General features: G+C 39.6%; 1 protein-coding gene across 1 annotated transcript in view; it reads left to right on the plus strand.

Moving 5' to 3' along the window:
• The first annotated feature begins 215 nt into the window (after positions 1 to 215).
• The window catches only part of slc24a3 (solute carrier family 24 member 3), a 73,023-nt gene continuing 54,253 nt past the window's right edge, over positions 216 to 18,985 (plus strand). Inside the window, exons 1-2 of the mRNA XM_026944022.3 lie at positions 216 to 770; positions 18,765 to 18,884. Coding sequence (XP_026799823.1) covers positions 602 to 770; positions 18,765 to 18,884 — 289 coding nt within the window. The 5' untranslated portion in view covers positions 216 to 601. The remainder of the gene's footprint in view (positions 771 to 18,764; positions 18,885 to 18,985) is intronic.

Below are 18,985 nucleotides of genomic sequence, written 5' to 3' on the forward strand. Positions count from 1 at the left end.
TGTAATGTATATATTGTAAATTTGCTAGCTTTCCCATGCGTTTTAAGGTACAGTTTGGAAGGTTTGTAATGAAATCATTGTGAACCGCTGCAGAAAGTCAATTCACGCTAGACGACCCTAGGCAATTAAATGACAGCTTCCTGCCGGCCCCTCCTTCAGCCCCGCCCCTCGCCCTAGCCCCGCCCCTCGGTGTGAACTTCACGAGCTTCAGGTAGGCTACTTCACAGCTGCACTTCCTCCACATCTCTACAGCTCTCTCTCTCTCTCTCTCTCTCTCTCATTCTGTCACCCCCTACCACACATACTCCTCCTATCACTCCTCCCTCACTCGTTTGCTTTCCTTCTCTCTCCATCCGCCTCAGTTTCTCCGCGTCTTGTGAAAAGTGGCTGTAAATCTGTCGCATCCATGGCGCGCCCCTTCCGCTCGCAGCATCTCGATTTCGTCCCGTTAGACTTGGACATAATATAGGAGACAGCGTCTCTGGCTAAAACTTATCAATATCGAGCTGCGCCTTCTTCGATATCCCCATCTCTACCGCTCCCAAACTTTTGCTTGTTCTTCCGTCGAACACCGCGTTGCTCTGAACCCACCAGCTTCCTGATGGACGGGGATGTGTGCGTCCGGCTCCGGAGCGGATCTACACGGCCGCAGCGGAGGAAAAGCAGCGCGCGGAGGAGAAGAAGAGCAGAGCTGCTCGGAGTGAAGATGTGTGTGATGGGGCTGCTGCTCGCCGTGCTGTCGGGACTGGCCAACTGGACTGGCAATTCGAGTAAGTTGTTGAGCTGTTCACGCTGTGAGCACATGCTCGCGAGAGCGATGGAGAATGTCGGCTGCGTTTGTTTCTGGGCTGCAGCGTGTAGGCTGCTCGCGCTTCCGAATGTTTGCTGCGCGCTGTGCCGGAAGCTAAACCGAGCTCCACAAACCGGAGCGGCATTCATTTATTTTGAGGAGTTTTGGTTGTGAGAAGTAAAACATGAGCGCTTTCATTAAAACACTAGTATAAATGTGAAATGTGGAGAATGTTACAAGTCCACATGTGGGTTTAATAACGGCGCGGTTCGCCTCAGCGTGGACTCACTGCGAGTTTGCTATTCTGCCTCGACTTCCATCTTTATGTTCATATTTTACATCACGGAAGTAAACATGAAAGTCGGTAACATAATAGTTTGTTTACTGTGAAATCAAATGAGGCTTAATTTTCCATCCCCAGGCGACTATTTTTTCAGTGACAATGACAGTTATAATTATAGGTACAGGCACTAATCAGTCGTTTATCCATTTAATCCATTAATTTTTTTATATCAATTTCTAATAGACTTTATTTTAAACATTAGGAGTACTGCACTTCCCATAGGAATAACATTATGAAAGATACAGTAATGTAATCACATCCGTGTAAATTCTAAGACATGCACAACTTGCTACATGTTTTACAGCCAGCAGTGAATGTGTGTGAAAAGGAAGACGCTGAAACAGGGACTGACCCAGAACAATATGATGAATAGTCCTCACCATCTGTCAGGGATCTTGTTTTAATTTTGCTAAAGCCCAAAATATATAAAAGACAGCTCAAGCATTTTCATACCAGCACAATGCAGGATTTCTCCTTTCCAGTGGTGAGACACTTCAGCAGAGACAGACATATGATATGAATGGTTTGCATTGCTGGTTGTTGTTATGTGTGAGGAAACGTAAAGGATAAAGAGATCATCCGCATCATCAGCGGAACCCCATGGAAAAATTGTCATGTTTTGACAACAACTATTACATCAACAACTATTTGAAATATCTACTGGTTTCACCTCCTGAAGCTTTAGAAGCACTTCGCTCATACTGCTGATGACACTGCTTGTACATCTAGCTTTTTAAATTATAGATAATGAAGATCAACCAGGTTTAGTTTGAAAGAAAAAAAAACATGATCATACCTGTAAATATTTGGGACTTAAAACTTATCACACCTATACATACGTTATACAGTCAAAAGTTTGTGGACACCTGACCATCACACCTATATGTGGTTTTCCCATAAACTGTTGCCACAAAGTTGGAAGCACACAATTGTATAGGATGTGTTTGTATGCTGTAGCGTTACAGGTTCCCTTCACTGGAAGAGGCCTAGCCCAAACATGTTCCAGCATGACAGTGCCAGCTGTACACAAAGTGAGGTCCATGAAGGCATGGTTTGCCAAGGTTGGTGTGGAAGAACTTGAGTGGCCTGCGCAGAGCCTGATCTCAACCCCACTAAACACCTTTGGGATGAGCTGGAACGCTGACTGCACCCCAGACCTCCTCGCTCAACATCAGTGTCTGACCTCACTACTGCTCTTGTGGCTGAATGAGCACAAATCCCTACAGCCATGCTCCAAAATCTAGTGGAAAGCATTCCCAGAAGAGTGGAGGTTATTATAACAGCAAAGGAGACTAAATCTGGAATGGGATGTTTAAAAAGTACATATGGGGTGATGGTCAGCTGGCCACAACATTTGGCCATATAATGTATTTGTGTCTATATGAGGAACTGTACATTCTTAAAACTCTCCATTAGCATCTGTAATTGTAACACACACACGTTTTTCCTACTAATTTTCCAGGTGTTCCTCTTTGTCATTTCCCAATCAGGACGCACCACAGGTTTGTGGAGCATTTTGGGCACCTCTCTTGAACCTTTTGACCTTATTCCTTATAGTGCCGCTTGAGTGGTTTAAGGTTATACACCTGGGTAGGCTATTACATTAGAGGCGGCACTTTTCTCTCTCCGGATAACTCTGGCACAGCTTTGAGATGTGTCTTGGGTCGATAAAAATTTCTTAAAATGTTACACATTACAGAACATTGCGAAAACATAGACTGTAATACAGAAGAGGTATAACCTAATACTTAACTATTATCAGCCTTGTATTTTCATCGCCTGCGATCAATATAAAGTGTTTTACAATAAGTAAAAAAAAAAAAGATAACTACACTTCTGAATGTTATCTGGTTCTCGTGTAAGGCACGAAAACATCCTGTCTTTGATGTTCTTAACCCTTTTGCCATTATGCAGCCTTTGCTATTCCAGAGGCTTACAAGTGCTATGTGTTGTTAAAGACAAAATGCTTATCCCCACAATAAAAATTAGTTCCTGTCCACTTATGGGTATTTCATGAAATACAGATTATCTGTTTGCAGACTAAGTGAGCAGTATCATTTCTTGTCATAATAAAGACTCTGGGTGAAAATGACAGCACACACAGTAAAACCACTTTACCTAGAACTGTCTGAATGCCGTGCTGAATTAACGCCTGCATTGTTACACAGTAATTTGAGGGCTACCACAACCCCCTGGCTTTTGCTGTGTATGCGATACAGAATGTATAGTGCATTATAGTAGCTTGCAGAAAGCGGTTGACCGTGTGAATGCTGTTGTGGACAGCCTACCAGGCTACAGAGAGATGGATGAGAAGTGACTGGGCTGTCGGTTGCACCTCAGCACTCACTCACTCACTCACTCACTCTAAGAGCACCTTGCATTCCACAGACAGCTTTTGTCTCATTTGTTTAATTCAGTGTATTAGACTGCGGCTGTGCATCTCTGCACTGGATTTTTCTACTTTGCATGATTTGTCTGTGTAGTATTAATGGAAGGACCATTTTCCTGACTGTCTTTGAGGTTGCTGGTTTTTATCTACTTTGCTCTACTTTTTGTCATTCCTTCCCTCCTTGATTTTTTTCCACTCTTGCTAGCACTCTCTCTGCGAAGCAGTGCTTGAACTTTGAGTGCAGTGCTTCTTTCTGCTGTGAATTTTCACACTAAATGCTATTGTTTGGCTAATTTGATTGGTGCTGGATAACAGTATAAAAGAGGAGGGAAGCAGGTGGAAGAGCAGCCTCGTGCAGACTCTGTAGAAGCACCTACTTGTGAGTGTTTTTGGCACACCATTGATGAGCAGTGAGCATGAGCTCTTTTATGAGAATAAGAATTTTATTTGTCTTTTTCAATGTGTACTGCTACAGCATGGTTCATTTATTCCTTAAAATATCATTTGAAAACATCAAATGAAGACCTTCTGAGAGTGAAGTTGGTGTATTCAGTATTGGCAATCTTGGTCACTTGCCTCAACCATTAAAAAAGTCCCAGTGGATTCCATCCAACCAATTCTCAAAGCCTCTTCTTCCTAAGGCATGCACATACACAGTATAGTGTATAATACTGTAGTATCACAGCTCAGGTGTGAAAACTTAGCAGAACTCTAATGAAAAGATTCCAGATCAAGAAATTTAGCAAATTCCAATGAATAAATGTACGCAATGTCTGAACTAATGAAATGTCACACATTACCTAGTCATGCAACTATGTGGTATTGAGTGGCGCAACAGAAACTGAGTTCTGTCATCAGGAGATTGTGAGTCTGAATCCAAATGATGCCACAGGCTCCTGTGGCCGAGAGCCAAGGGAGCAGAATTGGCCATGCTCTCTGGGTGACAGGGATGGTATACTCTCTCTCCTGTCAATCACAGTGACGCTAACCAGTCATGGATGTCTGTGAGCTCATATAAATAAAAGAGCACAGTAGTTCTTTCTCCCTAGTGCGTTATGCTCCTGTGATGCAGTATGAGCAGCAGTTTAAAAAAATGTAGTCTGTCTGGTTAACAATAAGGGGTGGGTGATATGACAAATATGTCATGTCCTGAGTCTCGGTGCCATTTCTGCAGTAGACGATATGTATCACAGTATATATGTTTGCTCACAAACTGCCAGCAACACAATAGTGTTGCATTTTTAAAAAATTATACATTTGTTTATCATTAATACACAAAATTATAATTTTTATTAAAAAACATTTTTATTGTTAAAAAAAAAATAATAAGGCAAACGTTTTAAAAATAAATGCTGAATTTTTTTTTCATTGAACAATTTTAATTTTAAGTACAAAATATGAACATCACCCCAGCTGCCTCCAGTCAATTATCTACAAAAGAATTATCTACAAAAGAGCAAGAATGTAATATAAAGATTTCACGAAATCTCAGAAAAGTGTATTGTGACATAATTTATCACAATATCAATACTATATCATCACATCGGCCAGCCCTATTAAAATATTGTTATTGTTATGTTATGATACAGTTTAAGGACAGTGATGAACTATATCAAGCTTGGTACTGGTTTTCACGCCGCTCGGCTCTCTCAAGTCTCTCCAACACTTCAAGGTGACATTTATGTTCACGCTTGTCTGCTTTCTCTGTTCCATTCCTACTTTCATTTTCCTTTTGTACGGTATGATGCTGTTGGCAATGGTGGAACCATAACATTTGGTTGAACATCAGCCTGTGGTTGTTTTCCATCAAAATATCTATAACTGTCCAGTAATCCTAGGCTTATCTCCAGCTCAATTTATCACTTTGCTTGGTGTTTTTTTTAATATATATATTACCCTTGTTTAATATATATATTACGCTTGCTTCCTATGTGCATACACAATAACTGGTAGACAGGTCACATAAGCGTTACTGAAGTGTTCTTAAAATTCCATTACAGCAGCTCTTGCACATTCCTTACACTATATATATATATAGCTAAAAGTGGAAATGAGGCTCTTTTGAAATATATCAAAGAAATACCTTTTGTCCCCCCTGAGAGAGAGGCAGGCAAGCTTGACAGCTATTTGCTTGGTTACCTGTACCTCTTTCTCACTCCCATTCCCTCCTGATCACCCCATTCATCATCTGCACCGGCCGTCTCTTTACCCAATCTCTGCTTTATTATTTTAGCTAGTTTGACACCATGCTGCAGTGCTAGCTGACAGCCAGACAGTCCCGGATGAATGATTTCAGATGGCACAGAAAAATGAAAAGCTTGAAGTATCATCATTCTCAGAGAAAAATCTTTCTATTATATTAGGAAAGTGGTCTCTAGAATACTCTTGACCATTTTTCTGTTTTGTTTTTTTACATACTTTGCAAGGACTACTGTTAAAGAATTCCCTCGGTATCAAGGTCTGAAACCCTCAAGGTTAACATCACTGTTCTAATTTTTCTCCTATACCTATATTTATGGAGCCTCATTTATTTTGACAGATATTATTCATTCATTATTACTTTATGTTGTTTTCATGTTAATATCTTGTTATATAATCTCAGTGGAAATACTGTGTTGACCATAGACCAAGAAGACAACAGGAAAACTTGATTTTTTTCTCCTGTGATTAGCTCTATAAATGTCTACATTGCTGCTGTCGTGTGTAGAATTTACCATCAGCCCAAAAACCGTTAGCTCAGTGCTTTGAGTCATTGATGTAATTTTTTTTGTAAAGATCCAGTGGTCCTTTGGTATATAAAATACCATTTTGTAAACCAGCCACTACGTTTGTGCAGATGAAATGATCCTCTTCTCTGTGCCTCAGATGTCTAATAATCAATGATTCTCTTTGAAACCTCGGCCTGTCAAATACTGCATTCATCTTTACTGCTGATGAGCCATATTACTGACGCATTCTCGAACGTGTTCACAGTGACTGAAGGTAATCATGTTATTTGATTCCGGGATGAAGTGCAAATAATGATCTTGCTGTCAGAATGTTGCCAGTTACACGCCTCATCCAGATGCTGATTGCAAAAATCAGCTGCATTATTTCTGTACAAGCTGAACTCGGTGATTTTGTATCTGCTGGGACATTTCGTTGATGTCAAGTGGAACAACACTTTACTGCTTTCTGTGCTGTACATGCGACAGGGTTATCTTCATTGCAAACACAGTACTATTATTGTGCGAGCTCTGTTTGTAAAGCTAATTGAGAGTTTTATGGCAGTGTTTCAGCTTAGCCCCACTATGTTTGGTCAGCTTCTGTCTCTTTGCACTGCTCATTAGAAGCTGCTTCCTGTGCTGTATGATTGTAATCAGTACTATTATGCACAGCTTTGCTTTTATTTGAGCTTCTTTCTGTTTTTAGATGCAGTATAAATGTTTGTATAACAATTCTTCTACATTACATTTGCATTTCATTTGCTTTCCATGCCACCACAGATGACCAAAATTTCTGAGAGTTCAGTTGGTTAGTATGTCAATATTAGAGGAAAATCTTCTTGGTAATTAAAGTTGCCCATATATTTTCAAATGGCCTATTAAGAGCAGTCTTATTTTAGCCACTCCTCTGGATGCGTTAGTCCAGACGAGAAGTGCTATGGCTCTGAAGCATGTGATCAGGTGAAAATATGGCAGATAGTGATGGAGAGGAAAAAGAAGAAAGGGTTTTCCTATCTGCAGGCTCCATGTGTCCTTCCCTCAGTGACTCTCTGTAGTTGCGCAGGTTCATTAATTGAGGAGAAAGGTGGCGTCCTACATACCTTTTCTACCTGCTATATTTAGGGCACCCTAAATGTGCTTATTAGAGCCATGATTTACGATGTCCTGCCTTCCCGGCTGCTTTAAGTTGGTACAGAGACAAAAGCAGACTCAGCCCTCTGTTGCAAAAGTAAGTGAAGTTTTCAAGGACCAGCAGTGGGATTTATACAATAGACAAACACTGTGCTGAAGGAAGTACCAGTGCCAATCCTCTTTGGCACTGACTGGATGAGCCAGTTGAGAAGATTGATTCAAGACGTTGTTCAGTTTTTTTGAGTACTAGTATAAGGAGAAAATGTGATTTTAGTTTGGAGTGCTTATCTGTTTGAGGATCTGCGAGAGACTAAAATGCAGCATTCTTTATTTCTCTGATGGCATTATTCTTAATGCAACCTCTAAGTCCTTTTGCTGGAAACCGTTCATTTCTAAAACAGAAATATATACTTTTCTATTCATGTGGTTGAGCTTTTCAAAATACTGATACCTGAGGCAGGACGTGCACAAAGAGAAAGCTTTGATTCAATATTGCGAGAAAAAGACATCCCAGAGCCTGTTATCAAACATGCGAGTGCGAACACAGCACATCATCACGTATTCCCGGCTGAGTAATTATCCTGGCACCTTTACTCACATTCACAAAGCTGACACAATTGAAAAGCATTTCACCTGCAGTAAGTAACTGATTAGCCTCTAAATTGCTTAGTTGGGATTAATTGAGAGTTAGCTGTGGGGTGGAAAGGAAATTGCGAGCAAGGCTGTAGGAATTAAATATTCCAGAGGAAGTGCACACATGCTTAAAAATCATTCTTTCAGATGTGTTTGTATTTTTTCTTCTGTGAAGAGACTTGTGGTGTATGCTTGTAATCCACAGGTAAAGAATAATGAGCTTTAAACCATATACTGCTTTGATTTTAAGTGCAGTTGTTTGAATATTCCTCTGATTATGAAAGGCTGTCGTCAGCTAAGTTAATAGTGAGACGTGTTTTGTAATGTATGTTTGCATGCCCACTTGATGAGAGACACATTTGATGCTCCTGGCTTGAGGCTGCGGTTCTCCAATAATCACAGCTCATGTTTCTCGTTATTGCTGCAAATATGCCAACAAGGTAAGAACGTAAATAATAGCCCTCTGTGGTGTGTTTTAAGGATTTGAAATGGTGGACTGTGGCCCAAATGCTTATCCAGTATGTGGTGCTTATCCATTTACATGCATTTATGTAAATTATTTAGCTGAAGGCAGCTCATGGGACTAAAAATTTTTATTTACCACACTTGTCTGATTTGAGAACCGACGACCTGACAAAAAAAACAGCATTGAAAAAATAATAAAAACAGAATGTTTAACAATGAATAATAATGAAAAGAGAAGTAAGCATTTATTCCCCACTTCCAATTCAAAATAGATGTGTCTTGTCTGTTCAGAGTCCATGTCGCTTGTCAAAAGTGGTAACATGGAGTGCCACTGTGAGATTAAACATAACCACTTTATTGGATAGTGATCTCAAACTTGACTAATGCGGTTGTTAGATCAAGCACTTTTCAACTTAGGCTTTTAGCTAAGGTCAAGTCCTTTCTAACTTTTAATGATCTTCAGAAAGTGACTCATGCTTTTATCTCTTCTCATATGAATTAGTGCAAGTCTCTCAATACTGGAAATAATCATCTGTGGCCTGACTACAATTAGTCCAGAATGTTGCCGCCAGACTCTTGTACACAGGATACACAGGGTACACAGAGGCGTGAGCACATTACCCTTATTCTTGCTGCACTACATTGGCTACCGGTGCGCTACAGCATTGATTTTAATACCCTCTTACTGGTTTACAAAACTCTGAACAATTTAGCTCCATCATACCTTAAGGAGCTTCTATCTGCTCAGAATCCCTCTAGAACTGTCAGGTCATGTGATCAAGTGCCACTAACAGTTCCCAGATCTAGACTGAAGCTTAGAGGTGGTCGTGCTTTTGCAGTAGCCGGCCCTAAACTTTGAAATAGCCTAGCTTTAAACATTAGAACTGCTCCTACCCTACCTATTTTCAAATCCAAATTAAAAGCTTATTTCTTTTCCTTGGCATTTGACCAGCCGTAGAGATAGTATTAGATTTGTTATATGATTAGTATTTTTTTTCTTGTTTTTGTATTTTGTATTGTAAAGCACTTCGGTTGTTTTTAAGGGTGCTATATAAATAAATTTGACATTGACACTTCAAATTGTCTTATTGTCTAATCATTGATGGTTAAGCATTTAAAAGGTAACTGTTGTCACCATTCAGTCATGTTAGTTACTTATCAGGATAATCATAAACAAAGAATTTTATGTAACGGGACCTTTTTGTATTTGAATGCCCCGTGATAGAATATAAATTAACATGTTATAGAATATAAATCAGTTTGTTGATTCTTTCTACAGTTATTATTTGTGTTTAATTTGACAGCATTCTTTCATCACTAGAATAAATCCAATTTTCAAACAGTTGTGAAAAAATTATGGAAGTCTGGAAAAACAAAAGTGTTAGAGGTGATGCCATCTTTAGAGTAGTGCCTTAAAAAAAACTAGTTTTGATTCCCTTTAAAGAGAATTGCTCTTTAACTATTTTGTTACAGAAAAAAAGACTTTTCCCTCCATAAATGTTACCGCTGTATGGAAGGGTATTTGTGGTGGAGAATGATTTCTCAGTTTATTTTGGCCACAACAAAAAAGTAGTTAAAGAATGGACTGAAACATTCTTTAGGAAACCTAAAAGTGTTCTTGTGCAAGCCAAACATATTTCTTCTAGGCTGTCACTCTGAAGAACCATTTCTGGCATCTTTCTTTGTAAATGTATATTTAGTTCCTTGAAGACAGTTTGTACTACACAACATTAAACATGCAAAGCGAGGTTCAAAAATGTGCAAGTGATATAGCACAAACAGGAATCAACACAGAGGAAGCCAGAAGTAATCATGTTTCAATGCCACACAACAACCAGCACTCACTCAATGGAAAACATCTGGGTGAAGCTGAAATATTTGGTCACATTTTACAGTAGAACAAAAGAAGATGATACTTTCACTTTGGTTACATGTGTTAAATTTATATCAGTTTGGAATAGAGCCTTTCCTTTGAAAGGTTATTAAGAAATGTTAATGATGTATCACTGCTCCCTTTCACTATCTGTCTATCTCCCGTTCTCTCAGCAGTCACGTCTTGCAAAATTCCTCAAATGTGTTGGCAGGATAAACAGCAACAATGCTGGGCACTGACTGAAGGCTACACAAATAGAAATGGACCTGATGTAAGCTGAGAAAACACTGAACCCATGGAGTTGAAGTAAAACAACAAATGAAGAAGAAGTGAATACGCATAGATAACCTTAACACATAATAAGCTAAGCATGTTATACTCCATCCTCAGCATTTTCCAGATGATCCGTTTCAGAGCAGACAACTTGCACTGAAATCTGTCGTTCTGACATATTAAAGAAAGTTTGATTCAGTCTGTATCAAGCCTCCAGCTGTGTAAGTGCAGCAGCGTATATTTTTGGAAATCTGTGTTCAAGTATTTATAGTGGTGGAGAATTCATCATTATTTCTCTCTGTGTGTCAGAACCGAACTGACTCCCAACTCCCACTCCAGCTCATTGTACATTGTGCACTTCTGCATGCACAGTGGAATCTCCAGCTGGAAGGAGGGGCTGCGCTCCACAGAGTGACGTCCCAGAAACCTCCACTCCTGCTGGGCAACCCCCAACCTCAAAGCCTTCTCCTCCAGGCTTTTGAAGGAGCGGCATTATGGTGAAGATGAAGCACTCCTCCTGCTTGATCTGGATGCTAGCAGACACACACAGCAGGAGTGTCAGTGACACCAGTCTCTAATGAGCCTGCTAATGGCCTGTCACATCCTTAAACGACCCATTACTGATACCCAGTCACTGCCTGTAAATATAACAGTATTGATTTTTTCTTTTCTGGTGTGTTATCTAGGGATTGACCAGACAGGAGTATTATTAGCTGGCATGCATTATGACTGAGGTAGATACTTAATTCTTTGTTACTTTGTTTCATCTGGTTTATAAGGAAAAGAAATTAATGAATAATTGAGGACGGGGTAAGCTAGACCTTTTGAATTCTTAGCTACAGGTCCATTTAACAACTTTTCCTAGTTCCAACTAGTTCTGTCCCACATTGAGCATCTCACCTGCATAGCTAATGAAGATAAACTAGGTAATTACAGTTTGGCAGGGTGGACGGCTGTGGGGATAAATTTATCTCCACATTGACAGTATGGGGTCGGGTGTGCGTGGCCAGCTGAGTGCATGGGATCGAGTTCTTCCCACTGCAGCTGGTATTTGGGGCAGCCTTGCTGTTCAGATCATGTACTGAACATAATGTCACATGATATGCACAACACAGTCACATGATGTCCACAAATACATATCAAAAGCTTGATAAATTGGTTACATTGCCATTATAGGAAATACAAGTGGACACCAAGATCCAGCACACAAATGAGCATTGTTATGGGAATGTAACAGAGTGTAGCCTTAACCATTTTTAAGATGGTTTGATGATTTGGCTAAAACAAAGATATATATATGCGGCATGCTAAACAGCCAGTGGGCTTCAAAAGGCCTTACTGATAAGAACTGTAATATGAAAATAAATGGACTAAGTAAGGAATAAAATGCTTTGGGGTGTGCTGTTATAGGAAATAATCAACGATGGAGTGGTGTTTTGCGTTACCAACCTGAGGTTGGTATTTTTACTAGAACAGCATGCTCTAATGTGTTTTATGCTTCTTATACTGACAATGATTACAATTTTGTAATCACTTATACTGTAACAGATATAGACGGTTATTCTTTCACTAGCCTCTCATTTTGGTGGCGCGTCACGTAACTGAAGACTTTCCCTGTGGAGACACTTAAAAGAGCTATTAACTTAAAGGAATAACTCTACCTTAAAGCATTAACAGTGACCGAAGTCGTCTTTAATAAATGTTAAGCATCTCCTCAGAGAAAGCAATGTCTGTTATGTGAGTGTCCACCATCCAAGTCTCTGCGAATGTTTATGTACCAGAGAAACGATAAAGTATTAATACAAGTGCATTATTATAAACCTGTCATTTGAATTACAGCGGGCAGTAATGTCAGAGCTGTGCTGAAAATTAATCAGCACCTTCTGACCAATCGGATTTGAGAATTCAACAGCGCTGTGGTGTAAATAATTTAGAGAAAACATCTTGCTGCAATCATATTTTTCCCCAGAAATGTTTTGGATGGAGACAGCAAAGACAGTTTAGACAAAGCAACTGCCTCCACACAAGAAGACCTGCTGTTGTGTGACTAGTGCAAAGTTACATAACCTGTCTTAGTCATGTCTGTTCTTTACAAAAATTATTTGAACATACAGATGGGCATACGGGGCTTTTCTCAGGACTAGGCTATTTTTCTGTTATATCTCACCAGTCATCCTGTGTAATCTTGTATGCTTTTTGATATTTTCCCTCTGAGTATTTACAGTATGTAGCTCTTATGCTGAGGGTTGATCCATTCAAAAAATGTTTGGTTATGCCTGCTTGTATAATGACACACACCATGTGTTCGTTGTACGTCATAAAACAAACATCTCTGAGGATAAAACAAATGTCATAAAACACAAATGTAAAAAAGATGGGAAAATAAACATTTTATATAATTGTGTTTTATGTAACATGTGGGGGTTTTCATCAGTCCTCTGTTGTTTTGGCCATGAGAGAAAAATATTCTAATCTGTGATGATGACAGAGGAACTAAACCATGCCTGCTCAAAAAGAGGGAAATACGTACGTCCATTACAGCGATGCAGTAGAGCTTTCATTTACATTACGCAACAGAGATGAATTAGACTTTAAGCAGCATACACTGAAAACTGTTTTTAAGCTATTGGAATTAATGTTTTAATGGAAAAGTTTCACTTTGGAATTGAATATATTGGGATCTGTTTAGTTGTAATGTTTGTCACCAGAAAGATTTGCCTAATCTTAATCTTTCAACCAGATAAGTCCTAAGGGAATGCTGTTAGGTAGTTAGGCATAACTACACCAACAGTCATAACGCAATAGACAGATCAATATCTGTTGACGAGTAGTTTGAAAGACAAAACTGCATTTTAGTTAAGTTGTGACCAAGTAGATGTGCAATAGGTGGGAAGCCCTAGGGCTGTCTTGATTTAATTTTAATTCTTCTTTATTCATCATTCATTCATGATGCTGGCTGCTTTATCCTGCTCAGGGTTACAGTGGATCCAGAGCATCAAGAGCTTCAGGTCAAGAGCTTCTGGTAATGTTCACATCAACCATCAGAATGGGGAAAAAGTGTGATTTCTGTGACTTTAACCATGGCATGGTTGTTGGTGCCAGATGTGCTGGTTTGAGTATTTCAGAAACTGCTGATCTCCTGGGATTTTCAAACACAGCAATCTCTAGAGTTTACACAGAATGGTGCGAAAAACAAAAAACATTGAGTGAGCGACAGTTCTGTGGGTGGAAATGCCTTGTTGATGAGAGAGCTCAGAAGAAAATGGCCAGATTTGTTCAAGCTGCCAGGAAGGATATAGTAACTCAAATAATCACTCTTTACAACAGTGGTGAGCAGAAAAGCATCTCAGCATGCACAGAGGATCGAACCTTGAGGTGGATGGACTACAACAGCAGAACCCTACATTGGCTTCCACTACTGTCAGCCAGGAACAGGAACCTGAGTCTACAGTGGGCACAGGCTCACAGAAACAGGGCAGTTGAAGATTTTAAAAAATGGTGTTTTTCCAGTCTTCGTTCTAGTTTGGGTGGAACCTGATGTGGTTATCTGCTGTTGTAGCCCATCCACCTCAAGGTTTGATGTGTTGTGTGTTATGAGATGCTTTTCTGCTCACCATGGTTGTAAAGAGTATGTATTTGAGTTACTGTAGTCTTCCTGACATCTCAGACCAGTCTGGTCATTCTCCTCTGATCTCTCTCATCAACAAGGTGTTTCAGCCTGCAGACCCCTGCACACAGGATGTTTTTTGTTTTTTGCCCCATTCTGTGTAAACTCTTGTGTTGTGTGTGAAATTCCCAGGAGATTAGCAGTTTCTGAAATACTCAAACCAGCCCATCTGACACTGACAACCATGTTATAGTTAAAGTCACATTTGTTTCCCTAGTCTGATGTTTGATGTGAACATTAACTGAAGCTCTTGACCTGTATCTACATGATTTTATGCATTGTGCTGCTGCCACATGATTGGCTGATTAGATAACTGCATGAATGTGCAGACGTACAGGTGTTCCTAATAAAGTGGATGGTGAATGTACAGTACTGTGCAAAAGTCTTAGGCACCCTATTTTTTTTAGTACAAACTTTGTTATAGATTTTTATTTTATGACTTCTACAGTACTGATTCAGTACAACAACATTTTAAATTTCCAAACATTAAATGTTACAGAAAAATGTTTGTATGGCAGTAAAGAAAGCAGTATATTACATAAGAGACACTTTTCAGACAAAAACATAATGAAGGCTGCTGGGTTTTGCTGCAAAAATAAGAAGCAACTGCGACAGTCAAAGTCTCCAGAAGAGCTGTGTCTGGTTCTGCAAGATGCTCAGTAACACTTACAGCAAATTTCCTTATAAAACTGCACACATTGTACCTGAGACTACTATTTTTTTTAAAGCAAAGGATCATCACACCAAATATTGACTTTGTTTCATTTATTACTGTTTACTGCTCTTTATAGTATTTTTTTAATGTAGAAACATTTAGTTTCATTATTTTTGAAGGCTTCTTTGCTCTACAGTATTTCTTTGAATGTGCCTAAGACTTTTGCACAGTACTGTACATACTGGGGCAGAAATGAGCGTTAGACGGGAATGCACCCTTTATGGGACGCCAATCCATCACACCAGGGCACCACACACACACACACACGCACAAACACACATACACACACTTATTGACACATTCATTTTCGCATAGGGGCAATTTTTTCCCACTTCTGTTTTTTAAACATAATATAATAAATACACAAAAAAACATGAGGCTTAATGCACTGCTTATTCTTCTTTAGAAATGTTTGGTATACCTACTATCCAGTCTTTCAAAATATATATATATAAAAGCGTATGTAGAAGTCTGACTAAGATGCTTTGTGCATCAACAATTAAATGTGTTTTAAGAGACAGTTGCATATGTCTAAGAATTTTTTTTCCCTTTCCTGGTGTGACTAGGTAACTCTTTACCATACATGCAAAAATACCTTTCTGAACCCCTGCCTTGTTGCTCACTCTTTCCTTTGGGATTGCATGTGATCTGAGATGCATCCTTGTGTGTGTGTGTGTGTGTGTGCACGCACAGTGTGCCTGTGAATGTGTGCTGTGCTCATCTTAGTGTTATATCATCACTGCTTCTGTCTGCCCCCTTTGGTTACTCAACATCGTGTGTGTGTGTGTCCTGAGTGGATTATGCATTAAAGTGAAGGTAATGGCTTTTAAAAGGCTGCTTATACCGTTTGCTTTTGGCACAATAATGCTTTCACAGCCAAATCATGAAAATTCCTTGGTTGCGAGTAGGGGTGGGTGATATGACAAAAATACATTACATAATGTCTAAAAAATTACATGCATTTTTTTAAAAATAAAAATTAAAAAATGTAACATTGAAACACTGAAAAAATAAAAATGTGTAAAAATTAATATTTTACAATTTTAAATATTTAGTACAAAATTTTAACAGAAAATCAGCTGCTTATTCCACACTCACATGCCAGTTTAACAAAACTGAATTACATGATCATTGACATATCATTTAAGAATAGAAAATAATCAAAAATAAATAATAAAAAAAGAGCTAAAAGATAAAATGGTCTATAATTGCATTTAAAATTATGATTACACATATTTTTTGCTGGCTGGCAAAAGTTTTGACAAAACTAAAATATGAGTGCTGCTACGTCACATGTCTAAAAAGTCACTGATAGCAGAATTTCATCATGTTAGTGCATCATATGACTATTGTGAGCGAATCTTATAATATAATCTGACTTGCAACATTTATGAACGTGAGTGTTATCACACAGTCTGCTACTTGACCAAGATTTTATTTATTTCGTCATCTCATACAGTGTAACACGCAATAAATGTACAAGACCACTACATAGTGTAATGCAGCACAGTGTCTGAGAGAGCTACACAACAGCCCCGGCTGAGCCATGTTCACTACAATGATTCAAAAACCTTTAAACATGATTTTACACATGGAGGTCGCAGTGCAGTGCTCTTCACACTGTTTAACCAGGAAGTTGTGCTGATGGCCTGGGAGTGATAGTAAGACAGAAAAGTGGACTGATATAGAGAGGAGAGAGAATGAAGGGACGTTGCAGGACTCTCCCATTCCCTCAGCTCCACTTCAGTGTACTTCTCCTGCTGTCTTGTTCCTGTCTGAAGGAAAATGACATATCAAATTTACTATAGCTGTCACAATTGTCCTCACTTCATATGATTCTCTTGATATTGGAAATCTTCTGGGTGCCATGAATTAATGAACAGCCTGTGTCAGGATTGCCCCAGCTTGCCGGATGTGCAGCACACAGCTTTTTGTTAGCAGGTACTTGTGTGGATATCAGGGTCTCTGACCCTGCAATCAAATCTGCAAAGAAAACTAAATAATAGCAGTCAGGGCTTTTAGATGATTGTGTTAGTTCACTGTGCTTGTGATGCAGCGATGCTGTTTAATGTTTAGAACAGCACTTTGTTTATCTCGACTCATGTGTTATAGATTTTTTATCTTTAGCCCAAGGAGCTGTAAGTCAGCAGTTTGTCTGAGCGATTCACTTCCGAGGGCTGGATTGAAGAATTTTTGAGAGTACATGCAGAATTATACGTCTTCCTCTCAGTATAGTGCTAGATTCTGGCCCTACTGCAGGAAAGCTCCCTGCTCGGTGGAACAGACGGGGTTCATGAATATTCCACAGCAGCATGTTGGCTGTTAAGGAGGCGCGCTGCACTCTCCCCGAGTAACGCATGGAGCTCCTACGCCTGTGAGATGGTGTAACATTTTGCAGCTCGCGCTGTGCGTGACTACACATTCTAGGATCTCTAGGTGACCGGTGACACATGAAGTACCAGATGGATCGTCAGCATCTGTGAAGAGATATAACGACAACTTTTCTGAGCAGAATGAATGTTTGAGTTGTACTTCACTTTCTCTTATAAAAGTATCATTTAATAATGAACAGAGGAACTAAGCAGCAAAAACTTCCCCATACTGCCACCAATTTCATTTACCAAATACAGCTCGCTTACCTTGATTTGTTACCTAAGGCATCAGTAAAAACCAGGAACCACTGTCACAGTGCTGACTCGCAGCAGTTTTGTTGTTTTATTCTTAGATACAATTCAGTATTTCTAAATGTTATGTTAATATGTTTTATAACTTGAACTACATTTATAGGTAAACTCTCCAGATGCCACTGGCATTTTTCACAGCAAGTCCATCAGCTGATCTTTTGGTAGTGGCTGTTTAGAAGGGCCTTTTGAGGTAAATGCTCACTTCAGATTTGGAATAATCCTACAAATGGCTGCTATGGGTGATTTTAAAAATTCTCTAAGCTTTACCATTTCAGGATAGCTCATTGTTTACTCACACCTTTGTGGTTTGCAGGAGCATATCACTTTACCATATATAAAAAGGTTTAACAGCTGGAGTGGCACGGAGGCACACCAGGTACTGTTGCTGCGTCAAAGCTCCAGGATGCCTAGTTTGATCATGAGCTTGAGTTTCTCTATTACAGAAGGTTCAGAAGAGAAGCTTTCATGAGGCTGAATTAAGAGCTTTGAACTCACAACCTTCCAAGTAGCCCACTAGCCCAATGCCTTAACCACTGAGCTACACTATATGGCCAAAGGTTTGTGGACACCTGACTATCACACTCATATGTGCTTTTTGAATATCTTATTCCAGATGTATTCCCCTTTGCTGATATAATAACCTCCACTCTAATGGGAAGGGTTTCCACTAGATTTTGGAATACCTGTAGGGATTTGCTCATTCAGCCACAAGTGCAGTAGTGAGGTCAGACACTGATGTTGGGGCGAGGAGGCCTGGGCTGCAGTCAGTGTTCCAGTTCATCCCAAAGGTGTTCAGTGGGTTGAGGTCAGGGCTCTGTGCAGGCCACTCAAGGTCTTCCCCAGCAGCCTTGACAAACCATGTCTTCACGGACCTCACTTTTTGCACATGGGCAGTGTCATGCTGGAACATGTTGGGGCCTCTTAGTTGCAGTGAAGGGAAATGCTACAGCATACAAAGACATCTTATATCCTGTTCTATATATGAACATATGAGTGTTTTGGTCAGTTATCCACAATCATTTGGCCATACAGTGTACCACTGCTCTGCGACATTCTGCTACTATCTGATCTGATGAGTGAAATCTCTGTTTTGCAGGTTACGTCATGTCTAGCGTGTCCTCTGAGGTCAGTGAGACATGGGAGAGTCGCAGGCTTCTGCAGCACTTCACCAATGAGACTGAGGAGCTGAAGTCTGTGAGGAACTGCACTCCACCTGGTAAAAAAAAAACAGTCAGCACGTAGCACATCTCACACTGAATAGGAGTACATTTGTAGATAATATCAGCTATGTGTGTTTTTGTTTAAATAGGTCACATG

This window comes from Pangasianodon hypophthalmus, chromosome 3 (genome assembly GCF_027358585.1).
Source record: "Pangasianodon hypophthalmus isolate fPanHyp1 chromosome 3, fPanHyp1.pri, whole genome shotgun sequence".
Classification (NCBI taxonomy): Eukaryota; Metazoa; Chordata; class Actinopteri; order Siluriformes; family Pangasiidae; genus Pangasianodon; species Pangasianodon hypophthalmus.